Raw genomic sequence first — 24,077 nt, 5'->3', positions numbered from 1 at the left:
TTTAATTTTAATTTTAGTTTATAACAGTTGGCTGCACCATTTAAATTTTAGTTTTAAGTTTTTTTCTTCTAATTTATAAGAATATTTTTATTTCATTGAAAATTTGTTTCGATCATTTGATTCATTTTTATATTTTTCCCTCCCTTAAAAGGGATATTGACATTTTTTTTTTTATAAAAATTTTTAAGCAAAAGGGTAAGGAGAACCGCATGCGCTCTCTTAAGTTCGATTGAATCATAACCTGACTCAGTCCTACCAAGATATCAATAAAAATCTAAGACAGCTAATACTAATAGGTATATGTAGAGATTATCCGCTATAAATATTGGAACCCATACTCTTATAGATGCCTTAACTACTTAAAATTTTTATTGGGCCATTAAACCATCTCTCTTAATCGTGTGACAAATTTTAGTAGCAAGGATGTTAACTCGATGAATAGTACGAGGAATGACTGATTTTAGTAGCAGAGGATGTTACTCGATGAATAGTGCGAGGAACATGGAGAGGGATGGTAGTTGAGGGGTACGAATACTCTTCTCTTTACCTTTTAGTAATTCCCGCCACTATCAACGGCTAGCTTCCAATAGCCTATAGCCCAAGAGGCAAGAGGCATATGCCAAACCCTTCGTTCTGCTCTTGATAAATGCTGCTACTCTTTTTTGTTCAAGGCCCTTGAGGACACATAGATGCAATAACATTCGTACCCAAATATATGGAAATGGAACGCCATTTGTTAAATCTACTTCACTCGACCCTGCACATAAAACAAATCAAGCAGGTTCACGCCCTAATTGTCATAAATTATCCTACTCTTACTACAGATTTCGTTAAGAGTTTACTTCGTTTGTCTATTGTTGTCTATGCTCGCAACGTGTTTGATAAGATTCCTCACCCAAGTCAAGTTCTTTATAATTCCCTTATTTCAACATACTCCAAGCTTTCATTGAAGAAAAACGCTTTAGAAGCGTTTGTTTTGATGCATGGTAGTGGTACCCGGGTGGTAGGTTCCACAGTTGCACCCGTTATGAAGTCGTGCACTTCTTTGTTGGCTGTTGAATTAGCGAAAGAAATTCATTCATTGGTCGTAAAATGTGGGTTCAGTTCGGATGTTTTTGTTCAGACTCCTTTGATGGATTTTTATGCTAAAACGTGTGATATAGAATCAGCAAAGAAAGTTTTTGATGGGATTTTTATGAAGGATCCGATCTGTTATAATTGTTTGATTTCCGGGTATTCCAAGTCTGGTGATGTTATAGCAGCACGGCGGCTGTTTGATGAGATGTCCGAGAGAACTGTTGTTTCGTGGAATTCTATGATATCTTGCTATGCAAACAATGGGTATTATCATGAGGGTTTGAGTATTTTCGAGAGGATGCAGGCTGAGGGATGTAGCCCCAATGAAATCAGTGTAACCACTGTGCTCTCTATATGTGCTAAGCTTAGGGATTTGGAAACGGGGTTGAGAGTTAAGAAGTTTATTGACGAGAACGATTTTCATTTGAATATGATAGTATCTACTGCATTGTTGGAAATGTATGTGAAATGTGGGGCTATTGAAGATGCACGTCATGAGTTTGACTGCATGGACAGAAGAGATGTTGTTACTTGGAGTGCCATGATTGCTGGTTATGCCCAAAATGGGAAATCGAGTGAGGCCTTGGAGCTCTTTGAACGCATGAAAAATGAACCAATTGAACCTAATGATGTTGCACTTGTTAGTGTTCTATCTGCTTGCTCTCAATTGGGCTCAGTGGGAGCTGGTGAGCGCATCGGCAACTATGTAGAGAGTCGAGGTTTTATCTTCAATGTTTATGTGGCCTCTGCACTATTGGATATGTACTCCAAGTGCGGGAATATTAGTAAAGCTCGTCAAATATTCAATAAGATGCCTCACAAAGATGTTGTTACTTGGAATTCATTGATTGCAGGTCTAGCAGCCAATGGTTTTGCTGAGGATGCGATTAATCTATATGAGAAAATGAAAGAAATTAGAGTTATACCGGATGATATAACCTTTGTGGGGGTATTGACTGCTTGCACCCATGCAGGCCTTGTTGAACTGGGGCTTGAGTTTTTCAGAAGCATGAAATTGGATTATGATATTACACCAACTATAGAACATTATGCTTGTATTGTTGACCTCTTTTGTAGATCTGGGAGACTGAAAGAGGCCTATGAGTTCATATGTATAATGGAAGTGGAGCCTAATGTTGTGATATGGGGCACCTTACTCAGTGCTTCTAGAATCCATTCAAATGCAAAGCTTGCAGAGCTCTCAGTCAAGAAGTTACTAGCGCTTGAGCCTGAGAACTCTGGGACCTATGTCCTTCTTTCGAACATATATGCAAGTGCCGGCAGATGGCAAGAATCCTTGAGGGTGCGGAATTTGATGAAAATTAACAGAGTGCAGAAAACCACTGCATGTAGTTGGATAGAAATGGATAATAAAGTGCATAAGTTTTTAGTTGGCGACACATCCCATGCTAGATCTAATGAGGTTTATCGCATTGTTGATGGGCTGGCGATGCAGTTGACTACGGCAAGTTATAATTTAAATTCTGACTTAGAATTTTGATGATGTTCATAGTAGAAACCAGTAAATGCCTGCTAACACAGTTGGAGAAGTACGGTGGAGCTTATTACCACAGACCTCAGTTTAAATCTCAGCTTGGGCTTGGACATCCTTCTCTCTTTCTTGTGGTCCAAACAAAAGGAAAGATGTTTGAGAAAAGTTACGGTAACCTGTTTTCTTTCTTATGTTGTATCTTGATTTAAATGGCAATAATGCACTGAAAAGACTGGAATTTTCCAGTTGCCTGGCCTTTCAAGACATATTTGTGATAGTATTCAAACTTATCAAATTTTTGGTTAATTGTGGAAACAACCTCATGGAAATCATTTGCAAAGCAGAATTACCTTTTCTAATTTTGGGCTGATTTGGCGTGGTGGCTTCAGATTAGATGGTGTCTAGGAATTTTACAATGCATACGAAAGCAATGGATTACTCCATCATCTAATTGGGGCAATTTTTTTATTTTTTATTTTTTTGTTAATATTATATCTATGTTTCTCGCAAATGTCAACGGTAGAATTTACATACTGGAACTTAATTATTTCACATCCAAAGTTGAGCTATTCCTGATTGTTTGGTGAAATATTATTTTACTGCTTAAATTTTATTTGGCATGTTGCAACAAACTTGACCTGTTCCCACTTAAACCATCACATGATATACAGTATGATATGCAGCATGATATTGGATGTGATAATATATGACGTGTCAATCCACTGGGTGTATGAAATGATTATTTCCCTCTGTTTGCTTCTATCGTAATGTGCTTCAGAAGCAAGCAATCAGTTCTATATTCATATTTATGTGACTGATGTTTTCTCAGAAACTGTTAGATTTAGGCTTACATCTCACTGCGCCTACTTATGGATTGGATGGTCCGAATTTCCCCCTCCCCCACCAAAAAAAGGAAAAAGCTCTTTCCAAGAAACTACTTATTTTTTTATTGTTTGATCATGGAGACTGCGGAAAATTCAGCTTTTTTATAGATTTCATTTTTTATTTGTCAGGAGATTTTTGTAATCTTAGTTCAAAGGTGATAATATGTCATGTAACATCAATAGATTTGTTAAATATAGAGATCAGAATAACGAGTTTATCTTTGAAATGGTCAAGAGCCATCGGGTAAAAAATCTTAAATACTAAGAATTAATTACACTTATTGAACACTCCAAGCTGCGTCTAAGGTTCGAATCCCTTTGAATGCAAACAATTCTTTTGGGCTAGCTCTCCGGCAAATTCAGAGTATTACTCGATCCATGTGAATGAGACACTTTACACTGGTCTGAGATTTACCTAACAGGAGTGGATACACGAAGTGGCCTTACCTTGAAGGGGTTCATCGTCATTTAAAAAAAAAAAAAAAAAAACTCATAATCGCCTTAGACACTGTTATTTAATATGCCTAATGTATTTGCCTTAGACCTTAAGGATTTAAGAAGATTGACCAGCATTTGTTCTAATGTTATAAAGTATGATTTGTTATATTATCTTCTATGAATTTTTTGTATTCAATGTTTATGCATGGAATGACTCCTGCTATTTGTTTTTTTCCATACGTTACTTGTGTGTAAGGTTTTTGACTTTTTGTTTCTTCAATTATTAATAATATTCTCTTAGATAGTTTCATGACCAAAACTGGAAGTAACTGAGCTGCTTTGAGGTTTTGACGTGTGTGAGTGCTGACGTGGTGCTAACAACTCTCCGCCATGCTTGTCCACAGTCTTGGGTCCAAAGGTATCACTTTCAACTTTCAACCCATCGTAGAATTTCTTGCAGCTTAATTATCTGAGGGTTATGATATAATTAAATCTGATTATATTTCTGGTCTCTATCGTCCTTATCTTTTGACGTGGTGCTAACAACTCTCCGCCATGCTTGTCCACAGTCTTGGGTCCAAAGGTATCACTTTCAACTTTCAACCCATCGTAGAATTTCTTGCAGCTTAATTATCTGAGGGTTATGATATAATTAAATCTGATTATATTTCTGGTCTCTATCGTCCTTATCTTTTTGATGATGTTACTGAGCCATTAGTCTTCTGAGAATTCACAATTTTCCCGGAAGCTTTCCTGAAAATTACATATCAGTTTATTAAACTGCAGATTACATAACTTTAAATTTCATTTAAGTTTCCTTCATTTGAGTACGTGGTCATCCACAATGATCTAAGATCATGTGGAACTGTGCAAGGATGAATTATTTATTTTTTAAGGCCAGTCAATATGCTTTAATTCGTTAGAAGAAATCAGGTGGTACCTTCAATGTAATTGTTTATAGGGTACATTTATTAATTAGAAGATACTCAGAGATGCTACAGGGTGTGCAATGTAGTTTCCACCCATATTTGGAAGACCAGGTCATATTGTCTTGTTTATTCCTTGGGTTAGGTAGGTGAGATTTGGCTGTTTGTTCATTTGATTTAGTGGCCACATTAAATACTCGGAGTTGCAGACTTCTGAGCATATTTGGAAGGGTACTAATTGCCTTTCTTTACTTGTATGGACAAAATAAGGATACCCTCAATTTCATTTGAAAAATTGAATACTATTCATTTTTGTAGATTATGCTCTTTAATTGGCTATGAAGTATGGGAGTAAGACAAACCCTAGAGAAACAAAATATTAAAAAGAAAAAAAAAAAAAAAAAACTAAGAGATAGAGAGGTTTTGATAGAATGTGCAATCTAATAAATTCAAGGGTCTAATGTAGTTTTTTTTTTTTTTTCTTTTGACATGTCCGCACAAGAGGGAAGATGGAGATTCGAACTAGTTATCTTAATTTCATTAGACATAGTTTCAGCCAATTGAGCTATCTCTTACAGACAAAATGAATTTTAAACTTAAAAACAAGAAGCTAGTCATATCCGTTAATTTTCTTTTAGAGTCATTAAAAGAGACTGTAAAAGCGGGCTCTCTTTTTTCTTTATTCTGTTCATAAAGAAAAGTTCATATGCTTCCAATGGTGGATAATAATTTTAAAATGTATTTTGATTTGATATAAATGTGAGAATATTTTTTAGTGGGTTTATATATAAAAAGTGTTTGGTATTTTAAATTTTTTGCTAATGGTTTCGATAAAAAAAATGTATTTTAATTTTAAAAATAAACAAAATATTTTTACTTGTATTTTCTTAGTAATTTCCTAAAATATATTCTTTACTTTAAAGTCAATCGTAGGGGGTATCTATGGACCACTGCCACCTTGAGCTTTACAAAGAGTCAAACCGCGTGAAGGGCAGCACGGTCATTTGATGAAGGGTAGTTTCGGTAGAGAAACATGTCGCAGTGGAGCCGAATACAAAAACCATTTCCGAAGATAAATCAAAGACTGGGGACAACTTGGTCATTTAGGACTAAATCCGGTGGTTTCCTCCGTGAGACGAAACGCATATATACGCGCTTCAAATTCCGAAGAGTTTAAACGCTCAAAGTTCAGGAGCAGAGCAAAAGAGAAAAAGCCAACAATCTCAAAGACCTTGCAATGAATCTTTGACGGGCGTTTTGAATTTCCATTACTCGAGAGGGAGGTTTGTAACGGTCGAATTTCTCTGTGGCTTGAGAATCCTTTGCTTCGGCTCCAATGGCGGACCCATCACCTGGTCCTCCCAGCTTCTGGACCCAGGCTAATGCTCTGCTCAGAAAGAACGTCATCTACCAGGTATCTCTCTTCTTTCTTCGAGTTCTGGGAGTAGTTCTAAGATTCTGGAGAGAAATGAAAATGGTTCACTATTCTGGGGGGTGATTCTATGCTTGTTTCTCTCTTTTGTTAATTATCTTTTGGCATATCTATCTTTTGGTTGTTTTGCTTTTTGGGTTCTATTTGATTATGTGAATATCGGAATCTTTTGGTGGATATATTGGTCCCTTCGACGGTTGTCTTTCAAATGGATGTATTTTACTGAATTCATCGGCTTGCTTATTTCTTAAAACGATTTTTTTATTGGGTTATCAAAAAACGCACGGGCTTCGATTTGTTTAGCTTATTTATTTTGGTTATATTTATTATTAGAAAGCAACAACAGTTCAACTGTCCATATGTTTGTGTGCTTCTCGCCGGTGGGCTTTTATAGTTTACACTAATCAGCTTCATATTGAGAACATTTTCTTAGTGAGTTTTAAAAGCACACTGACTTTTTCTGATGATATTGTTATTATCCCTTCTTTTTTTTTTTTTGTAGAGACGAAATATGAAGACAAATATTAAGCTGATCGCTTTCCCTTTTATCCTTTGTTTATTGCTTGTTCTCCTTCAAGCATTTGTCAATAGTCAATTGGATAAGCCTTCAAATAATTGTGGCTGTGCTTGTGTTAATAAAACGGGAAATGGACAATGTGAGCAAGTTTGTGGGTTAGAATACTCAGATTTGGACCAAGCAGGAACTTGTTCAATTCCTAACCCTCCAGAATGGCCTCCTCTGTTACAAATACCAGCTCCTGAATATCGTGCGGTGAGAACTGATTTTATTCCATTTACAGACTTGCCAAATGAGTCATGCAGAAGTTCAGGGTCCTGTCCGGCAACTTTCCTTTTCACTGGGAATAATCAGTCTCTTGGAGAAAGTATCTCTCTCTCTCTCTCTTCTGTGTGTTAACATTTGAATTTTTGTTGTCTCATTACTGGGGTTATCAATATTTTGTTTGTATTGACCTTAATCTTCATATATTTAGTTTTGGCTGGAAATATGATCACAAGTTCTTTCACTCTGAATGCCTCTGACTTAGTTGACAGTATAGCCACTAATGTTTCGGTAAGATGTTTCACTAGTCTTCTTTGCTTTTCACCAGCTTCGTTACGACCAAGATTGTCATCTAGTATTATTGGGTTGCCTTCTTTTTCTTGATAATTGTTTCCAGGTATGCTGCTAATTGTCTTTTTCAAAATGTTTCAGGGCTCGGCTTCATATCCTCAGACAGACAATTTTCTTGATCCTGCTTTTGTTTCGGATGAACCCATCTATAATGTGCAAAGCCAGTGCTCATCAAACTCTACATTTTCTGTTTCCCTTCAGCAATCATTCATTGAGCTGCAAGAAGGTATACATCCCTTGCATTTTTAGTTCCTCAGTAAATTCTTGTATCTCTCCAGAAAATATAAGGTGCACGTTCGTTATTGAATGGACCTACAGGCATAAAGTCTGACATGAAAGCTCACGCTGACACATTAATTGTTGGCATATAGGGCATGAACATAATGGACAAGCAAGATAGTGTGGCACTTGTGTGTATGTGTGCGCATATAGAAGTTTAATATCTTTATTTCATTCAAGTTAGCAAACTACATTCCTTCATGCAATCTTTGTTACTTATCAAAAAAAAAAAGGGCAATTTGTAATGAAAGTAGATAATTACACACACGTTGATTGCACTTACTTAATATCACAAATAAGAGAAACTTCACTTAACCCACCATGAACTTTCAACGCTTTTGCAATTATTCCCCCAAATTAAAAAACTCTCAATTTAGTGTATCCAACTTCAAAAAATTTGCAATTTCACCCCTCTGTTAGGATTTTTTGTTAAATCCTAAATAAGGATGCCAAAATACCCATGTCAACTTTTTTTTTTTTTAACAAAAAAAAAAAAAAAAATTGTTACCGGATTGACCCACAGCCAAGCCATGGGTTCCATGTTTTTATTATTGAATTTTTAATTATTTAAAAATTAAATAATTTTTAAATACAGAGGTATAAGGGACATTTCACCTAGACTTCGTCTGATTTAACCCCAAACCCTAATAGTAGGGGTGACATTGCAAATTTTTTAAAGTTGGATACACTGAATTGAGAGATTTTAAAGTTTAGGGAGATAATTGCAAAAGTGCTGAAAGTTGAGGGAGGTTAAGTGAAGTTTTCCCCAACAAACATAATGTGAAAAACAATATAAAAGGAGGGAGCCACCCCACATAAGGCATTCAGTTTTATGAACCTTTTAAAAACTAGGGTACAAAGTGTTCTTTTAATTCTATTATAATCCTTTTTATGATGTAACCTATATATCTGCATCTTTTTTTTTAATAGTGTTGTTTTAAATTTTTTCTCAGATAGATTGGTCTCTTGATGTGCTTATGACTTCTTGAAACAGAGTTAACATGACTATAGACACATTTGTTTTGTATTTGATGGGACCCTGTTTTCTTCATCCAAATATTGGTGCTTATATTGGCTAATCAAAATAAGTTGATAAGAGATGGGCCAAATTTGTATCACACTCCCGTGCAGGTTCTGGATGTGGACTTAGAACAAGAATGTGCCTTGCACGTGCCAAATAGAAGAGATTATCAAAAGGGGGGGCCCTGATTCTTAACCCAAGATTTCTTTGATGAACATGCTGGGAAACCATTGTAGTTTGTCATGCTCCTCATCAAGGATAGAAACTGTTAGTTATTATGGGAATAGGCAAAATGAAAGAGAAATTAGGGGTGATGCTCTCTTTTGCATTCATTCATTCAAATATATACAACAATGCAAAACAACTCATGAATTGACAGCTAATGGGACGCCTCACCTACAAGCCTAGAACCTTCTAGTCCCATCCATCTAACAGAAACAATCCCCGGTAAGTGTTAAAGATCTGAGATAATATACTGAGGAACATGAGTGGGTCTGTAGAATGGTTGCAAACACAATCTTATAACAACACAATTATCCCAATTATAGGGTAAAAGACCATCTCCAGTACTAACTAAGCAAGCACTTCGAATTGAGGAATTCAATGTGCTTAAATTGCTAGTAATAAACATATCTCACAAGTGCTACCAGACATGATGACCAGGTACAAACTAAAAAACACCATACCGAGAACTTTGGGCGCCACATGCAAGCCATCTAAGGCACCAATTATGAAACTTATGCACAAACAAGGGTTTACACACACCTAAAATTACACACAAGAAAAAGCACAGTTCATAAACCCTGCTGTGAGTAACCACTAATCAGTTTTGTCCAGCTCAGACTCCCACTATCAGCTACACTTGGATCAACTAAAACGTGACATTTCTTGGTCAAGCTTAAGCATCTGTGTATTGTATTGTATTATGCTAGAAAAACTAATTGATGGACAGTAAAGTTCAGGAAAGCTCTCAAATTAGAGCTCATAATTTAATTGACACACAGGCACGGTTTATATAACATGTCAGAAACCTACAATTGGGACTTTTAATGTTGATTGAACTGCATGTGCACCATGGTAATTTTGGTGTCGTTAATTATATTCTCAACTTGATTTGTACTCCTTCTCAGATGCCACATAAAACTGTTTACATTGAATATTCTAAATCTTTGTTTTAGGATTTACATCGTTGTTTTGATTTGTTATTTTTTCCTTTTAATTTATTTTCCTTTATTCCTATATGCGCTTACCTTCTGTATACTTCCATGTACAAAGTCTGCATCTCCTTTTATTCTCTATCACTTTAATTGATATTGTAATCGAAGATAACTTTTAGTCATTCATTTTTTCCTTGAATCTAGTGGTCAGTTGCGTCCAAGGTTTACATTTGTGGCGCAATAGTTCTTCTGAGATTAATGATGAGCTATATAAAGGTTACCGAAAAGGGAATTTGGAGAGGAAGATTAATGAAATCATTGCAGGTTGGTCTACTTGACATCTTTGGCTGAATACTTTGATGTGGTTGGAGTAGTATCATGTAGGGAACAACACTTATGGCTTTATTTTTTCACAGCTTATGATTTCTTAAACTCGAATGGGAATAGCTTTAATGTCAACATATGGTACAATTCAACCTATAAGAATGATACGGGCCAAACATCAATTGCATTGGCGCGCGTTCCACGTTCGGTGAATCTGGTAAATACATAGAACTTGTGAACTTGTTTGGGTTTTCCTCCTTTCATGCTAGTAACTAATATACATATTGATTTTTCACATGGTTGGCTTTACTCATAGAAACTTTGTGCATGACATTTCACATTTGTATCTAGTGTGAATGGCTGTTGAACAATAAAATCTGCGGACACTAAAGAATGGCCTCCTTGTTAGTTACAAATCAAGGGGATAAAAGAAAGATTGACTGCATAATGGGAATCCATCCTAGAGTTCTGCTTGCCAAACCCAGTCTCCTATCTCATTTCTAGATGTTTATGGTCTGAATTTCAAGCATTCTAGTGCAGTTTGTTCCACTTCCATATACACGCCTTCCTGTATTCTCTTTCCATTTTATTTAGATTTTTATCCAAAGGGAGATTACATATTTTGTTCCATCTAGGTCGGCTATTAAATGAAAACTTCGCTAGGGTGTCATTTTAAAGTTACATATCATATTAGTCCTCAGATGCAATGAGAAGTAACAGTTCTCGTGCTGTTAGCATTTGTGAGCAAACACTTAGTTTAAGGAAGTAGCTTTTACTTAGCAATTAGAAGTGTAGGAACATTGACAAGGCAAAAAATAGGAGCTCCTTTTTTAGTTCAATTATGGCTTTCCCTATAGTTGACAAACTGCATGCATTTTTAGTAACAAACGGAACATGTCTCACCTTTTTACAATTAGGGGGAGGCAGTTTTGGTGGGTAGGTGTGTGTGTTTGGGGGGGGGGGGTTGTGGTTATTGTTCAATACTTTTGGTTGGTTCAGTATTATTTTGTTGTGCATCTTCTCTTATCTGGTGACGGAGTTGGCTCAAATGAGAAACTATGACAACCACTGAACATTGTCAATCCATACATTTACAGGCATCCAATGCCTACCTTCAGTTTTCGCAAGGGCCTGGTACAAAAATGATATTTGAGTTTCTCAAAGAAATGCCTAAACCTCAAACAAAACTCAGGCTGGATTTGTCCTCTCTTCTTGGTACACTCTTCTTTACATGGGTCATTCTACAGCTATTCCCTGTAAGTATGTTAAGTCATTTGTCCTAGTATTATTTGAATTTTTATGTGTATTTTTCTTTACATGAATTTTTAAATGTATTTAAGGCTTTATGTTGCAAACTTTGTAAAAATCATGGCACCTATTGTTGATCATCTTTTTGGCTGCATGAGTAAACATTTACAAATAGCTATATAACTTTTTCCAACTAATCATAATTCCTCATGATCCGACAAATGCTTGATAAATTTTGTGAAGTCTTTTTTGTTGAGTTTTAAACCATTATTTGGACTTTCTAGTCATGGCTTGACAAAGACACCTAATTAATTTTCACATTCAATAGCTTAGTAGAAGTGAAATGAAAGTGCAATTTATCTTTGTTTGCAGAAAGAAAAACTTGATGTATGCAATAACAAATGTTTACAAATTGGTGATGTCTTCAACTCCTATCTTCAAATGACATGGCTCTAGTTTGGTCAGGCAATACCTTATTTGTGGGGAACACAAGATTCATTTAAGTTTAATTTCTTAAAGGACAGAGTTTTCCTCCAAACTAAATAAGAGGGATTTCCTTCAACCTAGTATATAAAAGTGACACGTATCCCTTAAACATGTGAGATGCACATGTTTTTTTAATAGTAGGAGCAAAGTTGAAATAAATTATATTAAAAACTCATGTGCATCTCACATATTATTAAAAAAATGGACACATATCACTTTTATAGATTAGGTTGAAGGAAATTCCTGAAAACTTTGTCCTTTCTTAAATGTGTTATAATTTCCTGAAGTTTGATTTCTTTATCAGCTTCTTTGTAAGACATACCTCTATAATGGTTTACTTGTATGACTTCCTTGTACCCTAGGATCAGAGGTGCATGATGGCTGCAACTGTGTTAACCCATTTGGGGGAAAATGATCACTAGCTGAATTTTTAAGTGTTCTGATAGCCAAGTTCAATGATTATGTCTAATAATTGTTGTATAATATGAATATTATACTTTTTTTTTTTTTTTATAAGTTATCTTTTTGCTTATCACTCTGCTTTTTGATGTAGGTCATTTTGAACTCATTAGTTTATGAGAAACAACAGAAATTGAGAATAATGATGAAAATGCATGGGCTTGGTGATGGGCCTTACTGGATGATTTCTTACGCTTATTTTCTTCTATTATCTTTGATCTACATGCTATCTTTTGTGATATTTGGGTCAGTCATAGGTAATCTACTTAATACACCCGGTTAACTGCATCTTGTTTTGATCCTGGTTCAAGTTCTTTAATGCACTTCACTTTGCTGCAGGTTTAAAATTCTTCACAATGAATGACTACAGCCTCCAATTTGTGTTTTATTTCATCTTTATAAACTTGCAAATATCGCTGGCCTTTCTTGTGGCTGCAATGTTTTCAAATATTAAGACTGCTGCAGGTTTGGTCGTAGCTACTTGATTTTATTTTTGATATTGGTTGAAATTTTGCTTTTCTGTAAAGGATTGTTAGCTAACATGCATGTCATGTTTGAATATTTTTTATAACAGTTACTGGCTACATATGCGTCTTTGGAACTGGGCTTTTAGGAGGCTTTCTTTTCCAATTCTTTATTCAAGATACATCGTTCCCGAGTAAGTGGTAGATTTTTGAAATAGATTATCTGTCATATTGGTAATGAGGGTTTTCAGACATACTTTATTTTTATAAGATTCAACAATAACTATGTTTGGATGGGATTATTTTTTCAACTGGGTGGCTTTTCAATGAAGCTAAACTCAATTAAAAAAAAAAAGACAAAAAAAAAGAAGGAAAGCCTGTTTTTCCCTCTCCAAGCAGTGTTGATTTTATTTAGACTGAGGGAAATGAATGGTGGCAAAGAAGATTTTCGACAGGGTGCCATGCTGACCCTGCCCTCTCCAAGCATAATCAATCCAAGGGAGGATGATACTGGCCAACACAAGTATGTGTTGCCAGACCCTGGTCCCTGTCACATACAATGATAAAAATAAAAATAAAATTAAAAAATTACTGTATTTTGCATATGGATGCATGCCTTTTTAAGGGTTATATATGTGCATCTATCTTCTAACAATGAAAACTTTATTATTTTCTTTCTTTTTTACGCGGGGGGTGGGGGACTGAAATCCAAGATTCATGTTCCACATTTTTTGAAAGGCTTTACTGCCACTGACTGTCCTGCTGATTTGCAATAGGTCGTTCCTCCTAGACCTTTTTAGTTAAACCCCAAAAGGTTATATGCTTAATTGTTACTCTGACAAGTTATGTAATAAAATGGCAACTATAGCCTATAGGAATTAGGTGGAGTTGGTATAACTGGTTAAAACGTATGCCACTCCAAGATGAGGAAAATTTAGGATGGTTTTTTTTTGTATGTATTCCATTTGTAGATGACCACAGCTGAGAAGATAGTTCTTTTCACCTTTTCTGTCAAGATGAAGAGAAGCACATTTTTCTCCTCTCACCCAATAAAGAAAATAGAAAAGAAAAATAAGGAGACGCTTTTCTTTTTCATTCTTTTTTCCCAAAAATGAGCAAGTAATGAAGATAAGCTTGGCATGCAAGGTAACAGGATCTATTGCAGAGATTTTTGCCATATCACATTTATTATTGCTGTAATTATTCTCTCAGATTTATATAAAGAAGTGGAGGATATGATCATCCAATCAATTGTAATAGTTTTCTGTAAGCCACTGACCAAATGTTGGTTGTAATATCTATTTGTCAACCTGTTGGCACCTTAAAAGCCAGTATTTGATGCTGTCTTGTGGCTTTTTTCTTTCTTTCTTTTCTATCTTGTCTTCTCATTGTGAAACTTATTTTTCATTGTAGGAGGGTGGATCATTGTGATGGAGTTATATCCTGGCTTCTCTCTATATCGTGGGTTATATGAGTTTTCACAAGCTTCCTTCACAGGAAACTATTTGGGAACTCATGGAATGCGGTGGGGAGACTTGAGTAATAGCATAAATGGGATGAAAGAGGTCTTGATTATCATGGTTGTTGAGTGGTTGGTGGTGCTTCTTGTTGCATATTATATAGATCAAGTTGTGTCTTCAGGAAGTGGAAAAAGTCCTCTATTTTTCTTGCAAAACTTTCGAAAGAAACATCCATCTTTTCGGAGGCCTAGTTTGCAACGGCAGGGATCTAAGGTTTTTGTTCAAATGGATAAACCCGATGTCAGTCAAGAGGTGGATATTTTTTTTCTTCTAAATTATATACTTAGTTTTCATTTATTGATATAGTTCTCCTGGCATTGTATTACAAGTCCCTCTTAAAAAATTTATTGATATAGTTCTGATAGGAATTTATAAGCCCTCAGTGCATAGACTGAAATGCTGGCCTCAGCAGAAGGGGGGGGATGCTTGTCTTTTCTTCAAGATTTAAATCAGTGTGATAGAAAGGAAGATTACCATATTAAGTGTTGATTAAATGAGAACTTTCTAGGCTCCTTTTGAGTTGGATTATATCTTTCTATTATATCGGTAAATTTATGTGATGTTTACATCTCTTATGTCTTCCAAGTTATGATTTTAATGTTTCTCAAATTGATGTGGGCTTAACTACTTTACTACACAATATTAATAATTTTCACTTTTTTTTTTTTCTGTAGAGGGAGAAGGTCGAGCAGGTGCTACTCGAACCAAACTCAAGTCATGCCATCATTGTTGACAACCTCAAAAAAGTGTATCCAGGAAAGGATGGGAACCCAGCGAAATTTGCAGTGAGAGGTTTATCTCTTGCCTTGCCTCGAGGGGAGTGCTTTGGTATGCTTGGCCCCAACGGTGCTGGCAAGACTACTTTTATTAGTATGGTTAGTACAAAATGCTCTTTTGCTCTTCAAATTATATACACAATTCTCAAAAAAGTTTCTTCATGTTTTCTTATAAGTGGGATCATCAAAGCTCCATATTGGTCCCTGAAATAATATAAAGGAAAATAGGAGAATGCTTTGAAATTTTTTGTTTTTAAGCATGCAGTTCATTTCATCCTATCCATCAAATGTTTAATGCTTATTGGCGATTTGGTCACTTATTTTAATAAATGAGTAGTGATCTTTAATTGGTTGCCCTTGCCTTATTTTTGCTTCTCTATAACATCCTTCCAGTCTTCACTGTGAAGGTTTGTCAAATGGGGTTAATCTTCATGTTTTGGCATATTTTCTTGCCATATTAGTAATACATTTTCTCGTCTTCTTTCTGAGTTATTCAAGAATCTACATGTGTCCATTGACAGATGATTGGTCTTACAAAGCCAACCTCTGGAACAGCATATGTTGACGGTCTGGATATACTGACTCATATGGAGGGAATATATACCAGTATGGGTGTATGTCCACAACATGAGTAAGCTAGTTTCCTCCATGTCAAGGAAGCAATTCTCTTTCTTTCTCTCTCTCTCTCTCTCTCTCTCTCTCTCTTTTAAATGTAAAATTCCTAATATATTTTTTCTTTGGCAATTTTAGCCTGCTCTGGGAAACTCTAACAGGAAGGGAGCACTTACTATTTTATGGTAGACTGAAGAACCTCAAAGGTTCTGCCTTAACACGAGTAAGTAGATGTCTTGTTTGATTCGATATTGTCTTGAGAGGGTTCATTTGCATTTGAGAGCAATTGAAACTCAGAAAATTTAGCACGCCCTTGTAGATTTTGTTTTTAGAAAATCTAGAAATAAATATTTGATTTGATAAATCATCATTGAAACTAGTTTATAAGTTGTAGTTTTGATTATTATCCTTAAAAAGGTCATTAAGGAACAGAATAAGCAACCCTTAAGTTTTGTAGCCCTTTTACTTATCAAAAAACAAAAAAGTTTTGTAGACCTTTTTGCAGAACTCTTGACTTCCTATTTTCTACTGCCATTTTGTTGCTGCAGGCAGTGGAAGAATCTCTAAGGAGTGTAAACCTTTTTAACGGAGGGGTTGCTGACAAACAAGCTGGGAAATATAGTGGAGGTATGAAGAGGAGGCTTAGCGTTGCGATTTCATTGATTGGTGATCCCAAAGTACGTTTTCATCTCTGTTCAATCTACTTCACCATATGAGAATTTTTTTGGATAGGGAAGCTCTGTTCTTCTACTTGTGGTCTAATTCTTGGAAATTTGTCAAGGTTGTTTATATGGATGAGCCCAGTACTGGATTAGATCCAGCCTCAAGAAACAATTTATGGAATGTTGTGAAGCGCGCAAAGCAAAATCGGGCAATCATTCTCACCAGTAAAAACTCTCTCTCTCTCTCTCTATCTCTCTCTCTGTAATTGTAGAATTTGAATCACCAGAAATAACCTATTATATAGTGGCTATATATTGTCCCATCCTAGTTAAATTCTGCACATTTTTTTATGAGAGAACAGCATAACATCACTTTTTACCTCATTAATTTACTGATAGAAATTGTTTTTGTATTTTCAGCACATTCCATGGAAGAGGCTGAGGTTTTGTGTGATCGATTAGGAATCTTTGTAGATGGCAGCTTGCAGTGCATAGGAAATCCTAAAGAGGTATCTTAACTTCAATATTATATCCTCCATATTGTGTTGGCTTCATTTCAAGTACTCTTCATGTTATTTATATCCTCTGACATGCAAGGGCTCTCTTTGCATCATTCATATATGAGATCTCTTGCGACCTCTCTTGTTAAAAGAACGGTGCGTAAAAATTTTAGCATGTCTGATTTCTTCGATATATGAGTACGTTGAACTGTGCAAGATACTTGGATATTGCCATAAGGTTAAATACGATATGTATTGCCTAGTTCTACATATTGTTTTGAAATCCTCACTATTAAGTGAAAAAGAAATCTTTCTGGAAGCAAGACGAAACAGTTATTTCATGAATATAATGAACATGAGGAATAAATACTAATATATTTGAACAGAGTTACTGTATCAAATTGGATAACTCCACCATGGCTATATCTTGTGCACCTCCTTTCCTGCAGGCGTGCTCTATTCATTGCTTCTTCTTTTTTTCCCATCAAACGATTTTTAGTGGAGTATTTTCCAATAATTTGTGTAAAGGGACAAAATTCTATGTTTTAACGAGGGACAAGGATTTGGATGCAGCAACCCCCTCTAAAAAAGGGAACATGGAACAACAATGGGAAGTGAAATAGTGTGAAAAAATTAATATCTACTTTTCTAAGTTTTTTTTTTTTAAAAAAAAAATGCACAACTTTCTTGACAAAATGCATATGCATGGTATTTCATTATTCAGCATTTTCTAATTGAATGTAGGTGATTTGTTAAATCATTTAAACTAGTATTGCACGTAGGTGGGTGAAAGTGTAGTAACCAAACCTATTTGCACTGTACTAAAGCAATTTCATGTAAAATTTTGTTGATTTCTAGTTGAAATTTTCTTCAGAGCTAGTTTTTAGCAATTTCAGCCAAATTTGAAGTAGAATGTTTTTCAGTAACACTTGGTTTTCCAATTGTGTTTGATAGCTTAAAGGTAGATATGGAGGATCTTATGTGTTTACCATGACAACATCTCCGGATCACGAGGAAGATGTGGAGAAGATGGTGCAGCATCTCTCCCCAAATGCTAACAAGATATACCTCCTCTCTGGAACCCAGAAGTTTGAGCTGCCTAAACATGAGATCAGAATTGCTGATGTTTTCCATGCAGTGGAGAATGCAAAGAGCAAGTTCACAGTATTTGCATGGGGTCTGGCTGACACCACATTGGAGGATGTTTTCATCAAGGTTGCCCGTGGGGCACAGGCATTCAACGTGTGGTCATGACCATCCGATTTGTTCATCGATAATTCCATGTTACTTGTTATCTCTGGATTGGTATTCATAGTAGGCTTGCAGCTGATCATTTTGTTACCATATCATCGTATACTTGATTTTTCTATTTTCCTTTTCTCCTGGGGAACTTGGTTTAGATAGTTGTATACATACATTCTTTACAGAAACTAATCAAAGTCGTATCATTTTTAAAGTCAATTTTTTTTTTTAATTTTTTTTTTATCAGCCCATATATTGCGTACAAGGCTGACTTGATAGGTTTTCAGGCGTAGGGGACAAATTTAAATGAGGCATTTTCTTATATTTATATATTAATTAACTAAAAAAGAAAATCATTTTTCTTACTTTTTTGGGATGCAAAATTTGTAATTAAGTTTTTATATTCAAGTTTTTCTAGTATCTTTTTTTCAATTGATAATATGGTTAATCCATTTTTAATCTTTCTTGTGACATTGCGTAGGATTTTATCAATTTTAATTTTGAATTTTTTTTTTTACCCTGCAAAAGCAATTGTAACAAACATATATAGAAGACTGATTCAAGAACCTGAATTGTAGTCAAGGCAAAAGAAAATCATGAAACTGAAGAAGATATCAATTTTTGAATGAGACTTCAGGAGGAGAAATAGAGAGTGAAAAGTGGAAAGTTACAAAGAGATTTCTAAGTGAACAAGACTCCATCCTCTTTAATACTTTCCAGACTTTCCATGATCTTCTTCTTTTAGCATTTAATTTATTCCATCTTTCAACCTTAATGAGAGAGCATTAAATCTCTAACTTTTATAATAGAATGAGCTGAATGTTACTTTTATCTAAAATAGCTAATCAGATTTGTTAAAAACCCCCTACGTACATTGGATTAGCCAAAAAGAAAAAAATCGCAAAATGGATATTTGATTAAAAGAGCCAAAAACAAAAGCTAAATGTAGCAATACTTTTCAAGGGAGCCATTTTATTTTTTATTGTTTCTCTCACCTGTTTTCTTTTTTCCTCCAATAAAGAGTAAAAAAATAATATTTAAATGATATAGATAAAAATATAGCTAATCTGATGTATGGAACTTTTAAAAATTCATTAGATAAACTAGATAAAGTGAGTTTTGAAGAGCCAAATTATTTTTAAAAATGTGAGATATATTTTTATAGTATATCTTTTTTAATTAATAAAGATGCATTTAAATTTTAAAATTAAATTATAATGAAGAATTCCGAATATATTGTAATTCTTGAAGATTATAGAGTAGTCATGAATAATTCCACCATCAAAATTAGCGCATAAGCTAGATCATGCATGCATCCACGTGCATTGCGGCGTTTTCCTAGTTGGCTGCCAACGTTATTTGTTTTGTTTTTTTTTACATGTGATATAATAAATTTATCTGATTCGACAGCCTCGCGTATACGTGTACCTAGTTGGCTAGCCTAATGTTATCGTAACAGATTAAATATATAGTACTTATCCTTGAATTCTGCTACGTACGTGTACCCCCGATAACTTTTCTAAGATCCTTATCCGAAAATCTTTTGACTATTTTTACTGCAACTCAATCTCCTTCCTCTTCTTCCCCTTCCCCATATAAAGGTGAGGTTCCAGCCAGCATTTGTTGAAACAATTAATTATTATCATTAGTTATTATAACATTTATCTATTTACAATTATTACAAATGGATGCCAAGGTTCCTTTGTCGTGGTTCTTTCTTCTGGTGGCTCTTTTGTTTCTTTTGTTTGTTAATATTAATGGCTCCGAGGCAAAGGTGAAAGTTGGAGTGTATGAGCTGAAGAGAGGAAATTTTTCTGTGAAGCTCACCAACTATGGTGCAGTTGTGCAGTCTGTTATTCTCCCTGATAAATTCGGTTTGTTCCTGCCCCTCTCTCTCGATCTTAATGGCCTCTTCATTTTCAACCTTCTAGCATTTATTTATTTTCCCCATTTGATTTTGAAAGGTTTAACACAATCTTCTAGATTTTTTTTTCTTTGGCTGGACATGTTTAACATAATTACACGTAATTAGGGTTGAATATTTGATTATGATTTGATTCCCATATTTATTGTTCTCGATTTTTTAAGCCTTATTTATTTCATAATGTTGGAGAATCAAATGATACTAATGCATTTTTTTTTTTAAATTAAGTAGGGGGCCTTAAATTGGGGCCATTTTTAAAATTATTTATTTGTCAGGATTAGGGGAACTAGATCAAATGATTAGTTATTGTAGAAGGGTATTTTTGTTTTTTTTTTTTTTTTCACTTTTTGAGATGACAAAAATACTCCTCCACCATAACTAATTTGATATTCTAACTAATTTGATATTCTTCAGTTCAAATGAACTAGAGATGATCAAAATTCTGAATAGGGGGCCTTAATGAAAGAATATGAACCATAATAATGGTTTAAAATTTTTTTATTGAATTTTTTTTGTTTAATTGGGCTCCTTATTAAATTGGGAGCGCTAGAGCGGCAGCCTAACCCGCCTAAGGGTTGGGCCGGCCCTATCTACTAGGCATGATGTTGAAGTCTGTAAAAGACTTGAGTTTATCTCCCTTAACCAATTCGTTTTAGGTTGAATGGTAGCTCACGGTCCAACAAATGGTATTAGAACAAGAAAGTTATGGGGTCGAGTTGAGGGAGAGTGTTATCATGAGGGAGGGATTGTTGGCTCACTTCTTTTGTCTCCCTTATCACCAATTGGTTTTAGGTGAAATGGCAGCTCATGGTTAGACAGTATGGAAATTCTTTGTTTTTTTTTTTGTGATAAGATAAATCCTCATCATTTCATTGGTTTTCTTTTATCAGGGAAGCTAGATGACGTTGTTCTAGGATTTGACTCAGTGAAGGGTTACAAGGTGAAATTCGTCAGCTTACTTTCTCTCTGCCTGCAATTTATTAGTTTCTTGTGTATGTATATTTTGCTAGAGTTTGTAATGACTTTTGCAGAAGGATACAACCTACTTTGGAGCCATTGTTGGACGTGTTGCTAACAGAATTGGAAAGGCTCAATTCACTTTGAATGGCACCAAGTATAAATTAGTTGCTAATGAAGGAAAGAACATGCTCCATGGTAATATTCATCATTTTCCTTGTTTGTAATCTCAAACATATATAATCCTCTTTGGGATCTACATTTTTTTATTATTGGAATAATTAATTTCTGGTGTTTAATATCAGGTGGCCCCAAAGGATATAGTGATGTTATATGGACTGTAGAGAGCTATAAAGCAGATAGTCATGTCACATTCACCTATCACAGCTTTGATGGTGAAGAAGGTATATATAATTTTCTTCTTCTATTTTTCTCCTCTTCTTAAATATAGATGGTGATATTCAATCGATCACATTGGTCCTTGTTTGTCACTAGGGATAACAATTCATGTTTGTGTGTCGGGTTTGCATGTCTATTAGACTGTAGATTAGTCCTAACCGGCTAACTTTTTGGTGTTGGGTTTGTGTCAAATTTACTGATTGGAAATTCTTTTTGGGGCATGAAGAATATATATATAATTCATCATTTCTGAGATCTGTGTTGACTTTATGCAGGCTTTCCTGGTGATCTTTCTGTGTCAGTGACATACAGGCTGATTCAGACAAACAAATTAGCCGTAATAATGGAAGCCCAGCCTCTCAACAAGGCCACACCAGTGAACTTAGCTCAACATACCTACTGGAATCTTGGTGGCCAAGCGAGTGGCAACATCTTGTCACACAGTCTCCAGCTTTTCGGGTCAAAGATTACTCCGGTGGATGCCCAACTCATCCCCACCGGAGAAATTATCCCCATCAAAGGAACACCATATGATTTCCTGGAACCCCAGCAGATTGGCAGCAGGTTGAATGAGCTATCTAATGGATATGACATCAACTATGTCCTAGACAGTGAAAGCCATTTTCACCTGAAGAAGGCGGCCGTGGTAAATGACAGTAAATCAGGCAGAAGACTGGAGCTGTGGACTAATCAACCTGGTTTACAGTTTTACAGCGGTAATTTGTTGCACAATGTGAAGGGGAAAGGTGGTTACAAATATTTACAGCATGCTGCAATTTGCTTGGAGACACAGGGGTTCCCTGACTCTGTTAATAACCCCAATTTCCCTTCGCAGATTGTAAATCCGGGACAGACCTATAAGCATGTCATGGTTTATAGATTCACGGCTCACTAGAACATTTTTTTTAGGAATCAAGGCAATAATAGTGAACTTTGGTCTCTCATTTTCCTGTTTGTTAGCCAAAAATGTTATCTCATGATTCTTTTGAAAATTGTTAGACCTACTATTTTTTTACAATTTGTTGACATGTGTTAACTTGTGATTGGAAGGTATTACAGTTTTTTTTTGTGGGCGACGATGACGTGACTCCAAACACATGCTAGCAAGTTGTAAAAAAATTGTTGGTGTAACATTGGTCTTCTAAGACTTATGCTTTTTTGGTCTATGAAAAAGAGGAAGATATATAAATTGCCAATCCCATCTAAAATGGTTCTTCTCGTTTTGTTTTGCTTCGCTTTCCTGGCAAGTTAAGCTAGCAATTAAACAAGGCTGAGAGATTTTTATGAACATACCAACGTAGATAGGTGGTCGGACAACCAAAAATTTATTTAAATAAATGGTCTTATATAGGCTTTCTTGCATTAACTCCCAACTTACTAGCAATTTGAGTAACTAATTGCAGTAAATCTTAATTCTTTTAAGATACTAGGGTAATTAGAGGAATTTTAGACAATTTTATAGGATAATATGTCTACCCTTGAGACTCCTAAGCCAAATTTTAATAGAAATCTTAATCTAAATGCTACTGAGACTCCTAATAATAAATAATATTCCTAATCCTAATAGGATTACAATAGGATTACAAATCATAAATGATAATAATAAGATAGTAATCCTATGCCATACAATTTCTTCCTTATTAGGAATTGTTTTCTTCCTTGTTATTCTCGATTCCAAATGTTTCGATCACACTCTAGCAAATGCTAGGTGTTCTTCTAATATTCTCTTGGTGTCCTCCCAATGGCTTTCAAAATCACCAATAGATTAAAAGTCAATAATGATAATTTCAAATTCAACGATAATTTTAAAAGCCATATCACAATTGAGAGGACACTATGAGAACACAAGAAGAACACTTAACATTTTCCAAACGAAATTGTTCCTTAAGGTGTGTTATAATGTCATAAATTATTTGCCTGATATGGTATGCAAGAGGGTAACAGCAAATATTTCTCTAAGATACAATGGAGCCCAAAAAACCTCTGTATTTAATTGCGTTATGCAAAAAATGAAATTAAACCCAAAAATACCCTCATATTTTTCTATCCAATCAAGAGACAAAGACTCTAATAATATTAAAATAAATTACAAAAGAGTTTTTAAATGAATTGAATAATCAGAGATAATTATCCACTCAACTGCTCAGATAATTTCAAATTTCAAAAATTAAACTATTGTTTTGAATTTCGAAATCAAACTGTTGTTTTGAATTTTGAAATCAAACTGCTTATTCAACAGACACTTAATTCTGACCGTTAGATTAACAATTATCTAATAATAATAATTAGATATTAATTATTTAATCTCAACCGTTAGATCAAAGTTAATTTGATTCTACAATTAACTTTAATTACAGTCTAGTAAATCCAACCACTGGATCTACTTAAAAAGCATCCTATAGTTTAGATCAAATCACTAGATCGAATGATCTTGATCGTTCAAAAATGAATGGTCATGATCAGATCGCTCCGAGCTTCGGTGCCAAGTGTACGACTAGCGCCCTACAGCCCACGCGCGTGTGCATCCGGTGCAAAGTACTAGTGTATACTAGAGTACACCCAAGGTTTTTTAATAGCTTAAAGTTTGTTGAGCCTTATAAATGTCAACTTCACTTTCTCTCTTTCCAATATGAGACTCTCTTTATTCAATGTTCTTTAAAACCTTC

General features: G+C 35.0%; 3 protein-coding genes across 3 annotated transcripts; all 3 read left to right on the top strand.

The window, feature by feature from the left end:
- Positions 1–450: 450 nt before the first annotated feature.
- On the top strand, positions 451–2,904 carry LOC132175999 (pentatricopeptide repeat-containing protein At1g08070, chloroplastic-like). Its single transcript, XM_059588099.1, has one exon. The coding sequence runs from the start codon at positions 716–718 to the stop codon at positions 2,576–2,578; it is 1,863 nt and encodes a 620-aa protein (XP_059444082.1). The 5' UTR covers positions 451–715; the 3' UTR covers positions 2,579–2,904.
- Positions 2,905–5,756: 2,852 nt separating this feature from the next.
- On the top strand, positions 5,757–18,350 carry LOC132173778 (ABC transporter A family member 7-like). The gene is made up of 18 exons (XM_059585384.1): positions 5,757–6,231; positions 6,752–7,133; positions 7,242–7,321; positions 7,463–7,607; positions 10,043–10,162; positions 10,255–10,379; positions 11,260–11,418; positions 12,450–12,612; positions 12,695–12,820; positions 12,930–13,013; positions 14,233–14,591; positions 15,014–15,214; positions 15,637–15,746; positions 15,866–15,950; positions 16,276–16,404; positions 16,509–16,614; positions 16,810–16,898; positions 17,844–18,350. The coding sequence occupies exons 1-18, from the start codon at positions 6,154–6,156 to the stop codon at positions 18,141–18,143; spliced, it is 2,841 nt and encodes a 946-aa protein (XP_059441367.1). The 5' UTR covers positions 5,757–6,153; the 3' UTR covers positions 18,144–18,350.
- A 1,328-nt stretch (positions 18,351–19,678) lies between these two features.
- On the top strand, positions 19,679–22,355 carry LOC132173781 (uncharacterized). The gene is made up of 5 exons (XM_059585386.1): positions 19,679–20,005; positions 20,946–20,995; positions 21,087–21,210; positions 21,318–21,416; positions 21,687–22,355. Exons 1-5 carry the CDS (start codon positions 19,816–19,818, stop codon positions 22,304–22,306), a joined length of 1,083 nt encoding a protein of 360 aa, XP_059441369.1. The 5' UTR covers positions 19,679–19,815; the 3' UTR covers positions 22,307–22,355.
- The last annotated feature ends 1,722 nt before the right edge of the window (positions 22,356–24,077 follow it).

The sequence above is a fragment of the Corylus avellana genome, chromosome ca3 (genome assembly GCF_901000735.1).
Source record: "Corylus avellana chromosome ca3, CavTom2PMs-1.0".
NCBI lineage: Eukaryota > Viridiplantae > Streptophyta > Magnoliopsida > Fagales > Betulaceae > Corylus > Corylus avellana.
This window is presented reverse-complemented; position numbering and strand designations above follow the sequence as displayed.